Source organism: Podarcis gaigeae (assembly GCF_964106915.1).
Source record: "Podarcis gaigeae genome assembly, chromosome: 2".
NCBI classification, from domain to species: domain Eukaryota; kingdom Metazoa; phylum Chordata; class Lepidosauria; order Squamata; family Lacertidae; genus Podarcis; species Podarcis gaigeae.
In genome coordinates, this window is record NC_139679.1 from 62,980,130 (window position 1) to 62,999,955 (window position 19,826).

The window sequence follows — 19,826 nt, forward strand, 5'->3', positions numbered from 1 at the left end:
AGTTGTTATTATAGGAAACAAGCTATTTTTCACCATTTTGAATTGTTGACCTTTTTGACACTTGTAGGCATTCAGCATACAATGTTAGGTTTTGTTAATCACAGAGGAAATGAAAATGTTCAACAGATTTGTATATTGGAAAAAATCCAAAATGATATATCTATATCTATCTGTCTGTAGGAATATGTATATGTATATGTATATGTATATAGTCTTCACTTACCTTAACAGGAAATTGCAAAACAGGCATTTTCTTAACATCATTTTTCACTAGGGAGACATGCAAGTTACATTCTAGAAAACATTATAAAAAAACACTAACACACTGGAAAGAAGGTGGTGTGTTGCTCTAAGCTCTTTAAGGGCCATTTCATTCATTTTGAAGAGGCAAACTCCGGGATTGCTACAGAGTTAACCTGTATGATGTATATTTGTTTACATTCTTGCTTCTTGTTTTATTTATGTAGGCATTTGTGTAATGCCTTTCAGGGCTATATAGCTCTTTCAAGGCAGTTCAGATCATAAAATAATGGGAAAAAGTAATTTCACAAACAGCAATAAGCATACTTCCCGCAGGAGGGAGTGCCATAACAATTGGGCCACCTCTCTTTATTTACTTGACCACCTTAAAGTAAAACGTTTGTACCTGCCAGCCTGATAGACCATGCTAGTGGTCCCTCACACTGGGTCTTCAAGGTCAGGAAAATTCATATGGGTCTCCCTGGTCCCAAGCCATTTAGAGCTTTAAAAGTAATAACAATAGCAGTACAGAATCACAATTAAATATTCCAAGCAACTGGACAGATGCATTTTTATCCAGCTGAAGCTTCCAGATAGTCTTCAAAAGCAGCCCCACATAGTGTGTGTTATCAGTAATTAGTCTGCTTGTAATGAGGAGATGACTTATTGTGGCAATATCTGCTTTATCGAGATGGCGGTGCAGCAGGTGAATCATCCAGAATTGATAAAAGGCACTCCTAGTCACTGATGCTCTTTGCACCTTCATGGATAGTACCAAGTCTGGGAGAACCCCAGTTATTAAGTACAATAATCCCTCATTTTATGCATAGGCTCAGTTTCAAGTATTCCATGCATACATGAAAAATTGCATATACTCTCAAACCCTTGGAGCCACTCTATGGCTAACGGGTGAGGAAGAGAGAGACAGAAATGCAAGTACTCACACGAAAGCATGGTAGGCAGCTTAAATGCTCTTTTGTGTCAGGTCTGCTTGGGGTTACGTGGTGCAAAAAGAACCTTTAAGCTCTCAGCCTTGCTTGTGACTTGTGCAATTTCAGCCAGGCCACCTTCAACTGCATATTGTTAAAACTGCATAATTCAAATGCACATAAAACGAGGGATTACTATACACCTAAAATGTTAATGTGTGAGGAGTGTATAGGTGTTAATGTGCTGTCATGTTATAGGTTAGAGTAAAATCCCATGTACAATTGTGTGTTGTTCTTTTGCATAAAATGTTCTTCTGCTCCTTTCCAAGAAAACTTACTTTGCAGGCTACTGGTTCGCATGACAAATGCACAGACCACAGAATGATAGCAGCCAGCGCTTTGCATGGTAAGTAACTTTTATCTGTTTCCCCTTTCAAACTGAAGAACCATGTTTTGCATCAGGACAAAATAAAGTATTTCTGACTTCTATCAATCCATCCAAGCTGAATCAGCGATTTTCACAGTTCTGGTGCAGATCTTTTGCAGAAATCAATTGTGCTTTTAGCTTGAGATTCTATTTTAATCTTTTTTTGTGGTTACAGAATATTCATATTCTAGTCTGAACCCTTAATAGATGCAGTATCACTCGGGGGGGGGGGGGGATAGACTATTCCGTTTAAGATACTTACTTGTGTGCTTTGCAGTCAAAAAGACATGTGCAATTATTAGATAAGGGGTTGCTAACCTCCTTTGGCTTGAGGGCCACTTTCACCCTTGGTTAACCCGCCTGGGTCTGTATGCCAGTGATGGATGCCATCACCTGCATGTACACACACAGAATGAACCCAGCCACACACAGCTCCCACTCCTCAGCTGATCTGTGCAGACCAGCAGAGGTGGCACGGTTATTGCCCCCTCCATGCTCATCAAATGTTTGATCTGATTGAGTTGGGAAGCAGCAATTCCCATTCCCTTCAGGGTGCTGGGCTGGATGGAGAAGTTTAAACAGGGTCTACTTCCCCCCACTTTTTGCTGCTGCTAAATCAGAGGGATCTTGGGGTTGCGTCAGGGTCTTGGGATTGGGGTTACACTTCCTTGGTTTGAGATACTTTGTACATGGATACTCCAGCACAGGACGGAGGAATCTTTTTCGTTTGTAGGGCATTTCCCCTTCCTTCCTGGGCAACCAGGGGCTGTATGCAACTGGTGAGTAGGGCCAGAGACCAAAGTGAGCGGAGCAACAGATGTACCTCTAAGCTGTATCCCAGCCGTTCAGAAGTCAGGTGTTTCTCTACATCTGCACATCCATCTCTCCATCTAGCCAACCAAGAGACGGATACATTCCAAACAGGTAAAGCCACTTTGGGGTGGGGTGGAATAGGGCTGGCGAAGAGCATGGTCTGAGCAGAGAGTCTTGTGGTCTGTGGAGAGTCTTTAAGGATCAAATAGGGAGCCTGGATTTTGGCCCAGAGGCATGAGGTTTCCCATCGCTGCTCTACTGTATCAATAACTTAGGGTCTTGCTAAATGATTTGCCAAACTTTGTTCAGCCATCAGTTATATATTAAATTAGGAGGACAGTAGAGATGCAACTTTTAGCTGTGTGTTTCTCTTATGGTTTTAAACACTGCAGTACAAGATGCTAAAAAGAGCTGCTTTTTCTGGTGGTGGAAGAGCGATGCAACATACTGGCCACAAACTGACAGAGCTGGCAAGAATTTTAAGAAAGGTTGGGCTGCAATGCCTTAAGGACCATCATGAGAATCGCACCATGAAGTTGTGGAGTAGCAACTTGTCCTTTGCCATTCAGAAGAGACTTTATAGCCCCATTTGCCATGGATCCACTTGCTAAAAAGCACATGTGCAGGTTTCTCTAGAGTTCATGGCTGTAGAGTTGGCTACAGGCTGTTGTACAGAGAGCCTGACTCTAGTCTGTTCTGCCATCTTAAATTATTGATCTATGAAAAATGGAATAATCCTCATAGGTGTCATGACTTTTAAAATTATTTTGGAATGTACCGTATTTTTCGCACCATAGGACGCACCGGATAATAGGACGTACCTTGTTTTAGAGGGGGGAGAACAAGAAAAAAAAATCTCCCCCTCTCTGCCCAGCGCCCCTTCAGCGAAGCGGCAGGAGGCGCTGCGCAGAGAGGGGGAGAATTTTCCCCCTCTTGTTTTCCCGCTCTAAAACAAGGTGCCGTTTAAGGTGCATTCAGGCGGCTACCTTGGAAGCCTGGAGAGCGAGAGGGGTCAGTGTGCACCGACTCCTCTCGCTCTCCAGGCTTCAGGTTCCTTTTGACTTGCTCTTTGGGGCTGGCAGGGGGAAGCCCACCACCAGCCCCAAAGAGCAGGTCAGGGAGCAGAGGAAAGGCTGCTGCCATAGTCACGCGTCACCTCTCCAGCTGGGAGAGGGTCGCAGGGGGCTTCTTTAGCCCCGCGCGCGCTCTCCCGGCTGGAGAGGTGACGCGCGGCTATAGAGGCTCCTGCCATACCTGCGCATCACCTCTCCAGCCGGGAGAGGGTCGCGGAGCTATGGCTTCTTTTGCCCCGCGCGCGCTCTCCCGGCTGGAAAGGTGACGCGCGGCTATAGAGGCTCCTTCCATAGCCGCGCGTCACCTCTCCAGCCGGGAGAGGGTAGCGGGGCTATGGCGTCTTCGCTCCATAGGACGCACACACATTTCCCCTTCATTTTTGAAGGGGGAAAAGTGTGTCCTATAGAGCGAAAAATACGGTGTTTCAACAGAGGTTAAAAAAAAAAAATCTAAAGTAGATTTAAAACTCAGGAGGATACTGGGTCACTTTTTCGCGCACACATTTTTGAATTCCTTTTGTATTTCCTAGGGAGAAAGCATTATAAACGCTTTGGAAAATCTTACATTAGTTGCCACAGATTTTTGATAGTATTCTGATATCAGACCTTCACCCTAGATGGCCTACATGGTTCAGGGATGAGCAAGGAAGACATAAGTTCTTGTTTCACTTCCACCCCTCAGTGCACAGGACTTGCAGAAAAATACTGTAGTCATCTGCGCACCTTGCTGAGCTGCATTATTGAATCCTGTGGGATTTCTAAGCAAATGTAATTTGAATACATCTGCAAATTCCATTTTTTATCAGCTCCTTTAGTGGGAAAAAATGAACCGGAGCAGGAGGATTTTAATATGAAAATATATTTCAAATAAGTCTTGTGTTCTTCACTTGCCTCCAGTTAAACTACACAGTGGGTGACATCCGGTATTAGTCATACTTAGAGCAGACTTATTTAAATCAATAGGTTTACTCTGATTTTGATATTGCCTCCTATTTCTATGAGATATCTAAAGTTTTCACATTGCTATAAGCTTCAATAAGTGCTTTAATAAAGTACATTAGACATTTCAAAAAAGGAAGATTTGTATTCAAGTATAATCTTCAATACAGGTTTTTTTTACTGTTGCAGATTTGCTATTTGAAAATCTATCTCTGCATCATCAATACCATCTGATGATTTGTTTTTACATTTCCTTCCTCCGCACATGCATGAGAGCACACAAACAAAGACCACTCTTGAAAAAGCCTTTTCAAATAAGAATTGTGATTTGCATTCCCTGGATTTTGTTTTAACGCTTGACTTGTGCTTGGCACTCATTTTGCCAATCTGTGTGCAGTATTTTCTTACTGTGATAATCTATCAAGGCATTCATAATACCTGAAAAATGCATTGTGAACAGCTTGCTTATGACTATTGATGTGTGGCCTGGGACAGCTGGTGGAAGTGAGGGGGAAATCTTGGCTGCTGGAGCAGATATAGAAAATGAGTTACTTGGAAGGACTGAGGCTGGTTTGGGGTAGTGCAGAGAATAGCAAGAGTTGCCCAAGTTTTATTTTGGAGGTCAAGGCATTTATGCCAATGTGCAGCTCTTGGAACCCAGAATCCAGATAGGAATGTTTATTTTGGGGGAGCAGCAGACCATGTATGCTGCTATACTGATAGGTCAATGTCTTTAACTATCCAGAATGTTTATGCATTGGTCAGTGGAGTCTGTGTGTGTGTAAGACACAGAATGGGGGAGAGAGAGATAGAAAGGAAATGATTTTCCCCCCGACAGTGTGATAGGAGGCAGGGAGGAAAAGCAGGAGGGCACAGCCTGGGATGGCAGGAAAAGGGTAGAGACCTTGTTGGCTGCTTGGACATATGAAAAAGTAAGTTATAGATGGCAGAGAAATGGAGATGTATGAACAGTCCTTTATCTTCAGGGATCGACAATAGTGATGCCCTCAACCTCTCCCCAACTCAGCCACGCCATTAAGTTCCAGCATGTTCAATGGGAGTTATCCCAAATTTTCAAAAAGGACCACACATTATTTCCCAGGTAATTGCATCCAGTCCTTTTTGAAGTCATGGGTGGTGACATTTGCACTATGACTCAGCCACCACATCCACTTCTTCACATCAAGGTGGCACCTACAGCTGCGGCCATGCTAGATGCTGACAAATTAGGCAGCACAGCAAGCATGGCTGGCAAGTGTCCTCCTTTATATGAGAGCCCAACTTAAATGACAATGGCAAATACCTTATCAACAGCAAGTACTGCAAAGTGATTGTGTGGTTGGGGAGAGATGGAGGATGTTCAAAGGTTGTTACTACATTCCATGCAGTATCATCTGTCTGCACTACAGGGGACTGCTGCAAAATAAGAGAAGCAGAACACATCAACAGTATCTACACATTCTTCCAGGTTCCCCTCCCCAGGGCAATCTCCATGTCCATTGAGCAGGTAGGAGATGTGCAGTTGAGTTTGCATCAAGGTATTAACAATGGCTTACAAAGCCCTAAATAGCTTGGGACCCAAATACCTGCAGGAGTGCCTCTTCCATTACCAGCTAACTTGCTCCTTAAAATCAGGATGCAGGAGGAGCAGAGCAATGATAAGGAAGATGGCCCAAAGTGGCAGCGAGCAAACCTGCTGATCCACTGTTTAATCCACAAAGCAGGCAGCACCAACAGGGCTTCTCCTGTTGATTGTAGGTCCCAAGATTGTTGATATTGATAGAGGGGCTTTTTTAAGCACTCTGATTCCAATTAGGACTTGATACACTGATGCTAACACCTTGAAGGGAACCTGGTAGTTCACTGGTGGGCAGAACAGGCATGCTGGCTAGGGCAAATAGGAGTTGGATTCCAAGAGCATTTGGAGGGCCACAGGATTCTCAGTTGTGGGCCATTTATGATGGTGACTGCCTAATGCTGCTCAGAGCAGTAGTTGGGGCACTGTTGCTTCTGCCTGCCATTGCCACCAGAAGGTCCTGTCCAAGGCCCCATAAGACGTGAAATGGGCCCAGCAGCCAATGCTGCCTTTCAGACAAAGTGGTTAGGAAGGGAAAAGAAACAGGCCCATGATGGCCTGGGCCAGGAAATAAGTTTTCTTGACTTTTTAAGAAAAACCTTGCATATACAGGCACAGCCAGTATAATTGGAAAAGGAAGACCTAACCAACTTTGGGATGTGAGTCAATCCAAGATGACTTTGTCCAGAGGGCAAATTGGATTAAACTGTGTAAATGCACCTGTGCTCACAAAATGTCACTCATTCTCACCTGTTCACAAGTCACTCATAGGAAGGAAGCAGTGTGACTATATCTGCTTAATCAAATGGGTATATGCTGTGTTTTTGCTTTACTCCGAAAGCACACGGTTTCTAATTTTCATTGCTTTAGCTAGCAAGAAAACAAAGGTTGGTCATTGAAGTGGTCACCTGCTGTCACATTGGTTCAGTATTTCACTAGTGAGCAAGTAAATGCCCATAAAGAAATCTTTCGCCTCAAAACTGAATGACATTTAAAAGAAAAGAAAAGAAAATATCACTAATTCCTATCATACCATGGCTGAAGTGGTGCATATAGTGCTTATTGTAAAAGGCTAGGTATTCAGCCATTGTGAAGTGCCCACATCTTAACAATAGGCTATTGAAAAGGTAAATGAAGCTCAGACTGTTTCAGTAGTACCACTGTTGACGGGATCCAGTCAAAACCATCCAGCAAGCAGTGAGTTAACTAACCAGCCCTTTGGAAGAGGAAATGGAGGGTTGTGCTGTCTGATTATATTGACAGCCACTGTGGGCATATATTAAGGAGCAGAAAAGACATAGCTTCAAAGTCTGTGTAGCTTTGTAGCTGTCTCACTTTTGTCTTGCAGTTTCAAGATCCAGCATGCTGCATCACATAGCCTTGCTGGCCACTGTTACTGTCCTGGGAGTCTTGGAGCAAGGTAAGGAACATGCCACTACTATTAGAGACAAGTTTAATATCTCTTTTTAGGCAATATAAGCCAAATAAGATCTCTGAAGTTAAATAGGAAATATGTACCATTGATGTAGCTGTTGGGAGAAAAAGATGAACTTTAAAGTCTAAAAAGATAATTGACTTGCAACTCTTGCCTTATATTTTAGAGCAGCAGGGATTGGAAACTGGATTGTAAAGCCATAATTGCAATGTTGATAATGGTGTAAACAACTTTTTAAAACATTTGTTCATTAGAATGCCAACAATTGCCTGAAGAAACAAAATGGTAAGAAGGGTCAAGATTAACTGAACTAAATCAAAGGGATAATTTGCTAGGGAATTTAGGCTTCTCTCATGGGAAACCTTGAGTAGTAACAAGATGATTTAAATCTCTGTCTCCAGGAGTTAGAGCAAAATACTGCATAAAGTGAGGTACATGGAATGTAAAGTGTCCCTTGCATCCTAGCAATTTCATCTGCAACGGCAGATTATTACATAAAAAGGCACTCAAATCAACTTTATTCTTTTTGCATAATGAGCAGGGGAAAGAATAATGATCAAGACCGTTCAAATCTGGCAACAATATAAAGAGACTTTAATGTGTACTTGATAGATAGCAGCCTGTTCCCAAAAAACAAAACAAAACAAAAAAACCCAACCCTTTAGTTCTGGTATAAACTGACAGTGAGATTTGTTTTTCATTCCTGAATTGACAGCTTGACCAATTAAAAATGTCAGCTAGAGTGGTGTGTTTATTGTGTGCTGATGTATAATATATGAAAGTCTGTTCTGGTGATATGCTGGGAACTGTCTTACACTTTAAAAAAAAAACCTGTTCATACAAGTGGGGTCTTCATATGAGGGGATAACATGCAGAGCAAACTTTCATGAGTTTATGATTCCCCTTACAACAAAAGTAAAACTGTAGGTTGTAGGGTTTCCCCCCCAAAGAGGAGACTGTAATCTCAGAGGAGCTGATGAACCCCACATCATGCAGTTCATGTGAGTAAACTGCCTTTTTTTGTTATTGTTTTATTTCAGTTGTCCTAGCATATTTTTAGGAACCAGGTTTGAGTATTAAAAATAAAATTGTAGAAAATAATCGACTTGATGGAAACCTGATGGCAAATCAGCAGTGTGTGTCATTTAAGACTGATCCTAATTGTAGTAAGTAAGATATTTTGGCATCTCAGGCAAACCATAAAGTGGTGCCCCACCTCCCAGCTAGGAAAGAAGGGGTGACTGAGTATGTACATCAGCAAGAAGCAACATAGGGATCAGCTGCCCCTGTGGATCCTGCCACTTGAGGTGGTTGCCTCACCTTGCCTCAGGGGTGGGCCAGCTCCAACTAACAGAATTTGTGGAGGCCCTGCCATTCCTTCTTCCAGTCCATCAGGCAGGTCTCCCCTGTGCTACTCTGGTTTTCCATCCCCCCCCCAAACAGTCGAGCCAGTACCTCACTGGGCTGCTCCTTGGTTTCTTCCCTCAAGATTTTTTTTCCTTTTGTGGTACTTCTGCAAACTTTGGGGTTCCTCTGCATTTGCTGATACCTCCAATTTATGCATGGCTATGACTGTTCTGGCATGTTAAGGAACTGTACACATGCCTAAAAGGTAAAGGGACCCCTGACCATTAGGTCCAGTCGCGAACGATTCTGGGGTTGCGGTGCTCATCTCGCTTTTTTGGCCAAGGAAGCCCATGTACAGCATCCGAGTCATGTGGCCAGCATGACTAAGCCGCTTCTGGCAAACCAGAGCAGCTCACGGAAACGCTGTTTACCTTCCTGTCAGAGCGGTACCTATTTATCTACTTGCACTTTGACATGCTTTCTAACTGCTAGGTGGGCAGGAGCTGGGGCCGAGCAACAGGAACTCACGGGGATTCGAACTGCTGACCTTCTGATCGGCAAGTCCTAGGCTCTGTGGTTTAGACCACAGCGCTCCCTCCCCACAAAAACAAAAATAATTAAGTGCTTGTGCAGGAAGCCAGAGCGATCTTATCTTTACCTTGGAAAGGCAATACCCAGGCTAATATGAGTCATATTTTCTATCTTTTGGCTTTCCCGTTAAAGCCTGACATCCTTAGTCAATTAATAAATCTTTCCCTTTCTTTTCTGGAATAAGTCAGTGCGGGTGGAGGCAGAGAAACATGAAAGTCAGCTGAGGAATGCAGGTCTTATAGAGTGCTTTCTGCGGCAGCTAAAGTATTCCTTAAAGGCACTCACAGTTAATAAATATTGGCTTATTCAGTTCCTGAAACAGCTAGGCTACTTTCCTGGTAAGGTAATGGTCCTCTAAGCATGGGCCATTAAGGTGACAAAGGAAGTCATAGTTAGAAAGACAAAGGCCAGAGTTGAGAGTTGAATTATGTGAACTAGAAGCTAGATGCTGGCAGGCGGTGCATCTGGGAGACATAGCCATGCCTGATTTCTGTTGGAATCCAAGGCTGTGGCTTTGAGGGAAGCAAGATCCTCTTGGGGTGATAATGCTGTGAACCCCTCCATCGTAGGCTCAGGTTGTAGATATGTGTAAATAAGCCTTCTATCATAAAGACACCACAGTCTCCAGAGTCCCTCATTTCAAAGGAAACACAAAGGTAAGCACCTTTAACCCCTGGAATTTCACACCGCTTAGAGATTAGGGCAGCATGCAGCGATATGAATGAGACATGCAAGTTATGTGGAAAAATAAGAGAGCTGAGAGATCGAGGAGTCAAATTGGGAAAGGGGAGCTGAAAGACCCAGTGGAGAAAAAGGAGCGAGAGTAGGCACGAAGTGAAGAAGTAATTTGTAAAGAATGTCTAGAGCATGCAGTGAGATAAAAAGGCTGGAGCAGGAGCATGAATAAAAGTCACACTAAAAGCCTGAGGAGATGATGATAGAAGAGATAGATGAAAGTGGCCAGAGAAATGAGCTAAGCATTACCAAGAGATGTTTTGGAGAGGAAGACTGAATCTGAATATAAAAGAGGCAGAGTGCTGGAGTAAAAAAAGGACATAAAATTAATATAATCTAGGAGAAATTGATTCAGTGCCCGCCCTACTGTCAAGATGTTGTGCTGCAAGGGCACAGTTCCTAAGCACTTAAAAGAAAGCAGTCGGCACTGAGATGGAGGTCATGGAGAAGGGAGCAAAATCATTGGGGGATTTTGTTTAACAGAGGGGCTTGGTGGTTGTTTTTGAGATACACATGATTATACACATGATTATATTAACTTTTGTATTTGTGATTCGCTGTGTTTTCGTAAGCTGCTTAGAGGTTCTGGTGCAGGCCATACACATACCCATTAAATATTCAAATAAAAAAAGAAGACCTTCCAATTCAGAGTAGGGTGTGTGTCCGTCGGTCCGTGTCCCCTTTCCCTGGCCAGGGTTTAGCTCTCGCATCTCTTTTTCCAAAAGCGAAGTACCAGGGTGTATAGCAATTGCTGTTAAAGTTTTCACTATTAGATACATTCAGCCCTTTAGCCACCTAGTTCTCCAGTCATTATATCTTGACTGCCCTCCATGGATGTCACTTGACAGTGCAATGCAGACTGAGCAATCCCAGAGACCATACAATTCTGTGTCTATGTTGATAGAGAAATGGAAAATGCAGGGAGTGGGTGGGCAGGAGATGGAATGGGTATCTTGGCAGAGCATGGCTGGTTGTCACTTCACAGTGCAGGACTCAGGTCTTGATTTTATTGGCCTTCTCATGTTAATATAAGCCACAATGCTAGGCTAAGGGCAGCTGGGAGCAAATCTGTGCAATTGTGTTTCTAAGAAGCGATGGCCTCATTGGCTTGATTCTCTGCTTAATTCAGTGGTCTTGAGGGGCTGCTGAATTATAATTTCACTCCTTACTAGAGACCAGGCATCCTCAGCCTTGGTCCTCCAGATGCTTTTGCCCTACAACATCATGATCCGTAGCTAGCAGGACTAGTGGTCAGGGATGATGGGAATTGTAGTCTCAAAACATCTGGAGGGCTGAGGTTGAGGAAGCCTGCTAGAGACTGTCATTCAAGAACTGATCTGATGACGGTGCCAGTTCCATTAATGAAGATAAAAAGGGAGAGGGAGATGTTACACAGTCAACCATTTTTCTTAATAATCAAGTGTATATCTCAGGTTTTTACCTCTTGATTAGGGTAGATGGAGTGGAATCAAAAAGTTAATTTAAATGTTGTCATTTTTCTAGCTTTCACTGCTGGGAAAGAAAATGTACAGGTTGTTTCAATTAAATGTTTAAAACTGTGAAAATGGTTTGGGTATTAGGGACCAAAACAACAGAGTTTTGTGGCCCCTTGAAGACTAACAGATTAAGTGTGGCACAAGCTTGGGATGGAGAAGCTGTGGCCCGTGATGTTCTTGGACTCCAGCTCCCATCATCTTCACTTGGCATGGCCAGTGGTCTGGAATGATGGGAGTTGTAGTTCAGCAACATCTGGAGGGCCACAAGTTCCCAATCCCTAGGATAACCCTTTCTAGCTTAGAATCCACATTGTCAGGTACATGAAGCATAATCTTCAATTGGCAGGCTATCTTTTTGCATTTCACTGCCACTGAACTCCAACCTTTACCTGTTTTCCCCTTTTACAACTGCATGCATCTGAAGAAGTGGACCTCCCTGCTCAATGGAAATTTTACATGTTTCTTTTCCTAGTTTTTGGTGGCACTGGTTAGCCTGTTTTTGAGCCTTGAGCCTGTTTTTGTTTTATAGTTCTGATTTCGTGGTTTTACTATTGATAATGAGGTTGTTGATATTTTACTGCTATCTTAATTGTGTCTTGTAATTATACTTTATTTTTTTATTTATTTGCCATCACTTGTGATAAAAAGTGGTATACAAATACATTAAATAAAGGAATCTTTTTTTAGGTGCCACAAGGTGTCTGTCCCTCTTGTTTGTTTGCTGCAACAGACTAGAATGGCTCCTCCTCTGAGTTATGAGTCTTCATGCAGGATCTATACCCATTTCTGTTTTACACTTATTCCCTTGATATCAAGTGTTTCAAAGCAACCCAAAGCAAAACTGTGAACCCAAAATGAAGTATGCACACTAATCAACAACATAACATAAATCTGCTCAGATTGCACAGTTTAAGCCTCTTGCTGAGAATTGTGGGTTTTTGGCTGCACAATTTTAGAATTTTTCAGGCACCTTTATTGCTGTTGAGAGGAAGGCAAGATCAGGATGATGAGACTAAAGGTTAGTTTGCAAATGGATGATTCAGTAATGAATGAGACTTTCGTTTATTACTCTTGCAAGTGAAACGTGAATGGTGTTTGCTAGTGCAGATGAGCAAACTATGGGCATACTGCTCATCATCCACTGTGCAACTAGCTGCTATTGGTTGTTATTTAGTGTAATAAACATAATTAAAAAAACAATAGAGAACCCATTGTGCTTCATTGGGTGAAATAACTGGCTTTTCTTTCCTCCTTGTTTTACTTCCCATCCAGCCTATTTTGCCATGCAGGTGATCTACGTTCGGCGGAAGTGCAAAGTCTCTCCTCCTGTGACTTCAGGTCCACCAGAATTTGAAAGGATCTTCAGAGCTCAGTAAGTTAACCTGCTTCCTCCTTCCCTTCCTTTCCCTTCCATGCCACCCTTCTCTATAATATAATTTTATTCCAGCTTCCCACCCCTGGAGATGTGAATCTAGATTACTCCAAGTAGACATATCTCCCAATGGCATACTTCCAGTCACATGGTGACATTGGTTACCGTACAGTCATATACTTAGTTCCTAAACCATACTTAGAACCAACTTCTATTGGCACCAGCAGCTGTAATTCTGTACACGTGTTTTATGCGATCAGGGTGTTAACCAACCACATACTTCCTCCGCCCCCATTTCAGTCTCTCCAACGGGCTGCATAGACTGGCAATGCATCATCTCCAAACGTTGCATTCGAAAAATTCTTAGAAGAGAGTTGCATCAACAGGAGATGCTGTGGTCTTGTTTGGGGGTTTCCCACAGACATGTGGTTGGCCAATGTGAGAACAGGCAAAGACATTTTGATGAAACCTTTGACCAGTTTAAGAGACACTGACATGCTGGTTGGCACAGATGAGGTGCAACCACATACACTTTGCTCTTCATATACTACTACTTGCCGTAGTTGTGTAACAACTGTGTGTTATACTCACTGATTTCATGTCTGTGTGATGTGACTACAAGATCACTGAGTTTGAACACCAAACCTTCCATACATTGCAACATTTGTGGAACAAATAGTCTTCTGTTTTCGGCAGTTCAGTAAATGTTTGGCATTGAAGTGATTTCGTGGCCCTTGTGATTTTGTCCCTTGGGTAGCATTTTGGCCAGCATGCAGCTGAATTCTGATGGCAGGGAAGAGCAAGTTGTAACTGGGAGGCTCTGCTTAGTAAAAAATTCCTACCCACTCATCTCTGCACAGCTCACTTGACCACCTACTCTGGTTTCTAACTGATACTTTCAAAGGAGATGCTAAAACTGCTTTTAGAATTCCGCAAAGACATCGTGACAGTCTGCATTCAATGTATGAAAAAAGGGATTGTTATTATTTTGCATTTTCTCTTTCTCTTCTCCTCACTCCCCCTTTGGGTTCTAGACCCATTTTTGTGAAGTAAACATGTACCTGGAACACAGTTGTGGGCAAAACCTGCTACCCACAATTTTCAGAGGAAAAGCAAAGTAGCCTTCACCTCTCCAATGCAAATTTTCTCTCCAGTGGGAGTTTTATGAGAGCAAAGAGGACCATGGGCCTTTATTGTACACAGCTGCAGTATAATATGTAATTTGCCTCTCAGCTGAATGTAGCCGCCTGCAGACTTTGCCATTCTAAAAATAAGCATCAGTCCATCCGCATCTGTTCATAAACAGACACACATGTGTGTCATTTAAAATTAAATGGGCTCTACTGTGTCCAGCTGTATCCTATTCAGACTTTTAATGATTGATGTGTGCACTGGTAATCACCAGATTGGACTACTGTAACATAAATTTGGGGGACGCAGGTGGCGCTGTGGGTTAAAGCCTCAGCACCTAGGACTTGCCGATCGAAAGGTCGGCGGTTCGAATCCCTGCGACGGGGTGCGCTCCCGCTGCTCGGTCCCAGCGCCTGCCAACCTAGCAGTTCAAAAGCACCTCCGGGTGCAAGTAGATAAATAGGGACCGCTTACCAGCGGGAAGGTAAACGGCGTTTCCGTGTGCGGCTCTGGCTCGCCAGATGCAGCTTTGTCACGCTGGCCACGTGACCCGGAAGTGTCTCCGGACAGCGCTGGCCCCTGGCCTCTTAAGTGAGATGGGCGCACAACCCCAGAGTCTGTCAAGACTGGCCCGTACGGGCAGGGGTACCTTTACCTTTTTACCTTTAACATAAATTTACATCGGCCAGTCTTTCTGAAGACTGAATTGAAACTTCAGTCAGCTCAAAGTGTGCTAGTATGTCTCTCTGATGGATACAGTGCAGAGGAAGCAGATACTACCTGGGCCAAGATAAGTTCATTGGCACAATATCTTTTTTCTGGGCAATTTTAAATCTGAAATGACCTAAACTCTAGAATACATTGGGGAAACAAATGCCCATTCCCACATGCCAACCTTATCCAAGATCTGGCTGACTGAAATAAGGGGCAGGGCCTGCAGGGCCTTGGGAGTGGTGGCACCTATACTCTGAGATTTCTGCTCTGTAATGTACCTTAAGAGCACTGTTTGGAGATGGTGGCTAATCAGATTTGTTTTATTGTCCTGCTGTTTTGAATGGTTTCTAATGGATTTTAATAGCTATTTCATTTTATTATATGTTTTATTATATGTTCTATTTTATATATTTTTTGTTGGGACTGTCTCATATTTCTGCAGTGACTTGTCCCAAGGGCTCCGTTGTGCCACAGTGTGAGATTTAATATGATTAAATAAACCTTGTGTTGTTCTCCCACCTCAGTCCCCTTTATTCAGCTCTCCTATGGCAAATATGTCCACCTCTGTTAAAACTGCAGTTCTGTGATACCACTGCTTAAATCTCTTCCCTCTTGGCTTCCTGTCTGCTCTTACATCCAGCGTGACCTCTTCATCCTTTCTCTTGAAAACCTTCAAGCAGTCCTTGCCCCCGCCTCTTTTCTTTCATCCCATCACGCTAACCTTTCAGAGTTCCTTGAGAGTGGCAAGCATACAGGCAGAAGTGATCCAGTCAGCACAGCATACATAAGACTTTCAAAAAGACTCCCCCATTCAGCTTAGCAGTCACAGAACAATAAGCAAGTTCCTCTTTTGGATCAGTAACTGGTTACAGAACAGAGAGCAGAGAGAGTATGCATCAGTACAAACTTCTGGGAATGGAGGAAGTAGAGTCCCGTCCCCCGTCAGCCAACATTGGGACCTATGCTTTTTCTTGGCTGCTCTGAAGTTCTCCGTCACAACCTCCACTCTTCTTACCTCTGAAGCTCTTCTCCTCTCAAATGAGTCTACCCTTTCCCCCTTGCTTCCCTGTGTGTGCTTCAAACTGCCTCTTAGAACACTTGTAGGGTGCCGGTTGTTCCTTCAAATTTCACCTCTCCTTTTCCATGAATGCTTTGGCACAACCTCCTTTGACCAAACTGCATCTAAGCCTAAATATGTGCATCACTGTATAGAGTTGCCTATGTGTCCCTTGTTATCTGTCTCCTTTGCTACCCCCACCCAGTTCCTCCCTTGTCTCCCGTTTGTTGAATTTTTGAATGCGAGCCCAGTGATTTTTTTTTCCTTAATCGTAACACAAGGTGCATTGATGGCAGTATATAAGCATAGTGAATTACATAGCACAGAATTTTCCCTGTATTTTCAGTATCTCTCAGCAATAGAAGCAACTTCTTTGTTCCTTTTTAACGAAAATCTTAGATTCTCTGCATTCAACATGAGTTCCTTGCTGCCATTCCTCACCCGCCAAGTACCAGAGTAGTATGGCCACAATCAGATAGTACCTGGATTCTTCTCCCTTGTCATGTTCATGGCAGTGATTGAGCATGTCAGAGCCTTGCATTGGCCTCATGAAATGTCAAGGAAGCATTAAGATAAGCCTTTTAGATATTCCAAATGAATGGGTACCAACTTTCACCTTCTAGCTAGAGGTCAGGAGAGAAAGGTTCTATTCCAGCCTTCTCTCTGACATCCTCATCTCAGGGAAGAGTTTTCTTTGCAGGGACATTCAGTCATGTAAAATGTCCTAAATGTCCTAAATGTAGTACAGCCCAGACATGGGTCCATTCTCTGCAGTGTGAACTAGACCATAGTGTTGTGGGTTGGAGATAAGGATATTGTGCCCAGTGTGGGGTGCTTCATGATAAATCCAGTCATTAAATAAGCTGGTTAGGTGGGATATTATCCAGGGTCTAAGCCTCTGTTGTGTGTCATCTCCTCATCCCCAAACTACAGATTAATTAATTGTCTACTTTGTTTTGTTTAGAGCAAATTGCACCGAATACTTCCCAATATTTCTTTCACTCTTGTGGGTGGCTGGAGTCTTTTCCCATCAAGGTAAAAAGCAAACCTTAATTCATAAAACTCTTAATGTGAAAAGCATAAAATGTTTTTGTCAGCTAAGCTGCTGCCGCTGCGCTACGTACGCAGCTGCAAAGTGATGTTTGTTGCTCCATAAAGGGTGGCCCTCAGCTGCCGTGTCATCTCAGTGCAAGAGTTCTGCTTGTGCAATGGGACTTCCCCCCCCCCCCCCTGTCTGGAGAGAGGGAGAACTTTCTTTTGGGCAAGTAGAAATCATTGTGCTATAACATTATTGCATATTTTGAGCAAAGGGTTCAAGTCTTCTGCTCTTTATATGAGGTGGCTTCATGCTTCAGGTTAAAAGTGGGCAACTTATTTTGCTGCTGAAGATCACATGTGGTGGGTGGCCACTCAGGGGCCTCATTCCACTGGGCTGATGTTGGCCGTTGCCTGCACATCTGTTTTATGTCTCTCATGTGCAGACACATGCGTGCTCTAACTCACTCACTCACACACACATGCACACTCTGTTGCTTGCACACATTCATGGTAAACAGGATTGCTGCAAGTGTCTTTCACTGCAAAGTGTGACTAATATAACCTGTAAGTCATGGTCCAATCAGAGATACAGGCACACAGGGGGTTTAAGATGTCAGTATCCTGTCTGTACTTGACTTGCTTGCTGCAGGAAGCAGTGGTGAAACTACAGCAGTTGTTTCTGCTACATGTAATGTGTGAAGCCACTCTAACATGTTTTTACCCTCAGTTTTGCTTGAAAGTTTGTGAACGGGTGAAAACAAATGCTCATTTGAGCCACTTCTTGAAAATGTTTTGTGTACCATGTGACATAATGGCCCAATCCACATAGCAAGTCCTTTATCCCCCAAATTCCCTTTGGTTGTGGTAACATGGTAATTCCAGAGCCTAGGGGGGAAATGTTTAAAGTTCCAGGAAAGTCACTATGCTGTCAGGGGGAGGGCTAAGTAGAATCCTTCTCTTCTGACCTCTAGCTGGGAGGTGCTGTGACCTTCCAAGTTGGTGCTGATTGATTTGGAAGACCTCAAAGGCTTATTTTAATGCTTTTAATGCAAAAACAAGAATCCTGTGGCAACTTAAACACTGAGAAATTTAATGTGGCACAATAGCACAGGATGCCTTCAAGTAGTGATGGTGTGGTAAATAGTTGTTTTCACTATTAAAGCAAGGCTGATGCAGGGGCTGTTGTGACTTCAGACTAAAAGCCTCCTGCTTTGCTTTGGTTCCCTTCTCCAAATAACTGAGGGATGTGGACTTCTGCAGAATTTTGGGTGCTTAGATGTATCTTGTGAGCTGCTGTAGCATAGTGCTTAAGAGCATGAACTGTAAGCGTAAGCCTTTGATGGGTTTTTCGTTTGAAAATAGGGTCAATCTTCCCGAGTCTTTCCATAATAACTACTTTGATTGTCTCCTCCTATAGTTTTGGCTGCATGCTGTGGGGTTCTTTATCTGATTGCTCGCTATCAGTACTTTAGTGGATATGCACGATGTGCTCAAGGAAGGTGAGTTGTTCTAAGCACAATGCTCTGTGTTTTTCAGTGTGCCAGTCAGCTTCTCTCTCAAATAGGCAAGTGGCTGTTTGCCACCTCTGGATATTAGCTGGCATCTGCAGTCTTACTGGCAGCCTAACCTTGTATCCCTTCAGGCTACTAATGGGGGGTGGGCATACAGAGTCGAGTGCGCTTCCATACCAAACACATTCCTTACTTATAGAAAACTAAGTATCGGGGGGCATTACCGTTTTCCTGGCATCTAGATTTCTATGTGTAGGCATGTGTTGTAGTTTCTTGATGCAGAGGTGCATTTAAACCCATGAGCTCCAACTGCAGTCTGAAATGATACACCCCACAAACAGACTGACCACTTTACTGAGAGCAGTACCTTGCTCCAGCAACCACAGGTGGCTCACATTCTTGACCTCCTTTTTACAAAACCTCTTTGGAAAACCCCACAATCCTGCTGTTCCACAGGTGTATCATTGCATGTGGCCTAGCACTGGCAGCCCTGCTTAAGGATGTCCCATGCCCTGCAATCATTATAGAGGGGTGGGGCTTGGACTTGACTGGTGACTTTCTTAGGAAAGAGAACAGGAAGGGGGGTCACTGGACAGGAGCTTCATAAGTCCTGTAAGTAACTGTATGGTTACATCCCATACAGGTCCTCCTTGGCTCCCAGTTCCAACAGGATCCTGTGTTATATGGAAAACTTTCTATTTGTTGAAATGCTGTTTGGTGTTGTCATCAGAAATGTCCAAATAAATTAGAAAAAGATTTAAAACCAGATTTAACAAATGGTAGACATGAGGTTGTAAGAGCTAAAACTTTTCTATACTTTCAAACTAATTGCAGTTGTCTCAAAGTCTATTTATCATATTACTATGGAAATCATCACCCAAGAGAAGCTTTTAATAAGTGTCACAACGGACCACCCTATCCTAATAGTAACTAGCATCTTGTGTTCTTGTTCCTCCCCACAGACTCGCCCCCTTGTATCTCAGTGCTGGAGTTCTTTGCATTCTTATCGGCTTGTCTGTGACTGGGCTCCTTGTCTATTTTGTGCCACTCCCACGTTTTCTATTCCCGAAGTGAGCTTCTGAGTCAGCGGCTACTGCTCTTCTGCTGGTAAATTATCCTGCTTATGACACTATAGGTTTCAACTTTCATTCCAACATTCATTTCATTTCTTTAAATTAAAATGATTGTACATCTTTCTTTTTTTAAAAAAGCAATTTTGTGACGGTACATTTCTTAGCTGTGTTGTGGTTGCAACAGTTTTTACATTAAAAGTGACATTGGGACAACTTCAACTAGCAGGAGAGAGTGAGCGAGAGATTTAGAGTAACAATTATTTGTATGTGCTAGCAAGTTTTGGGAGTCATCAGTGAGCTCTGAGGTGGCCAGCCCAGTTTGCCTCTCA

General features: G+C 43.2%; 1 protein-coding gene across 2 annotated transcripts; it reads left to right on the forward strand.

Annotated features, from left to right (window-relative positions):
• The first annotated feature begins 201 nt into the window (after positions 1-201).
• LTC4S (leukotriene C4 synthase) lies at positions 202-19,620 on the forward strand. 2 transcript variants are annotated; one of them, XM_083728643.1, is made up of 6 exons: positions 202-1,575; positions 7,346-7,417; positions 12,874-12,973; positions 16,840-16,910; positions 18,331-18,412; positions 19,387-19,620. In XM_083728643.1, the coding sequence occupies exons 1-6, from the start codon at positions 1,476-1,478 to the stop codon at positions 19,496-19,498; spliced, it is 537 nt and encodes a 178-aa protein (XP_083584769.1). In that variant the 5' UTR covers positions 202-1,475; the 3' UTR covers positions 19,499-19,620. The 2 variants fall into 2 exon arrangements, with proteins under 2 accessions (XP_083584769.1, XP_083584770.1); XM_083728644.1 differs by lacking the exon at positions 202-1,575 and adding an exon at positions 6,056-6,656.
• Positions 19,621-19,826: the final 206 nt, after the last annotated feature.

Coding starts and splice junctions, on each gene's coding strand:
- LTC4S (XM_083728643.1), top strand. CDS start 1,476: ATGTTCTTCTGCTCCTTTCCAAGAAAACTTACTTTGCAGGCTACTGGT. Junction 7,418..12,873: donor CCTGGGAGTCTTGGAGCAAG/GTAAGGAACATG, acceptor CTTCCCATCCAG/CCTATTTTGCCATGCAGGTG. Junction 18,413..19,386: donor GCACGATGTGCTCAAGGAAG/GTGAGTTGTTCT, acceptor TCCTCCCCACAG/ACTCGCCCCCTTGTATCTCA.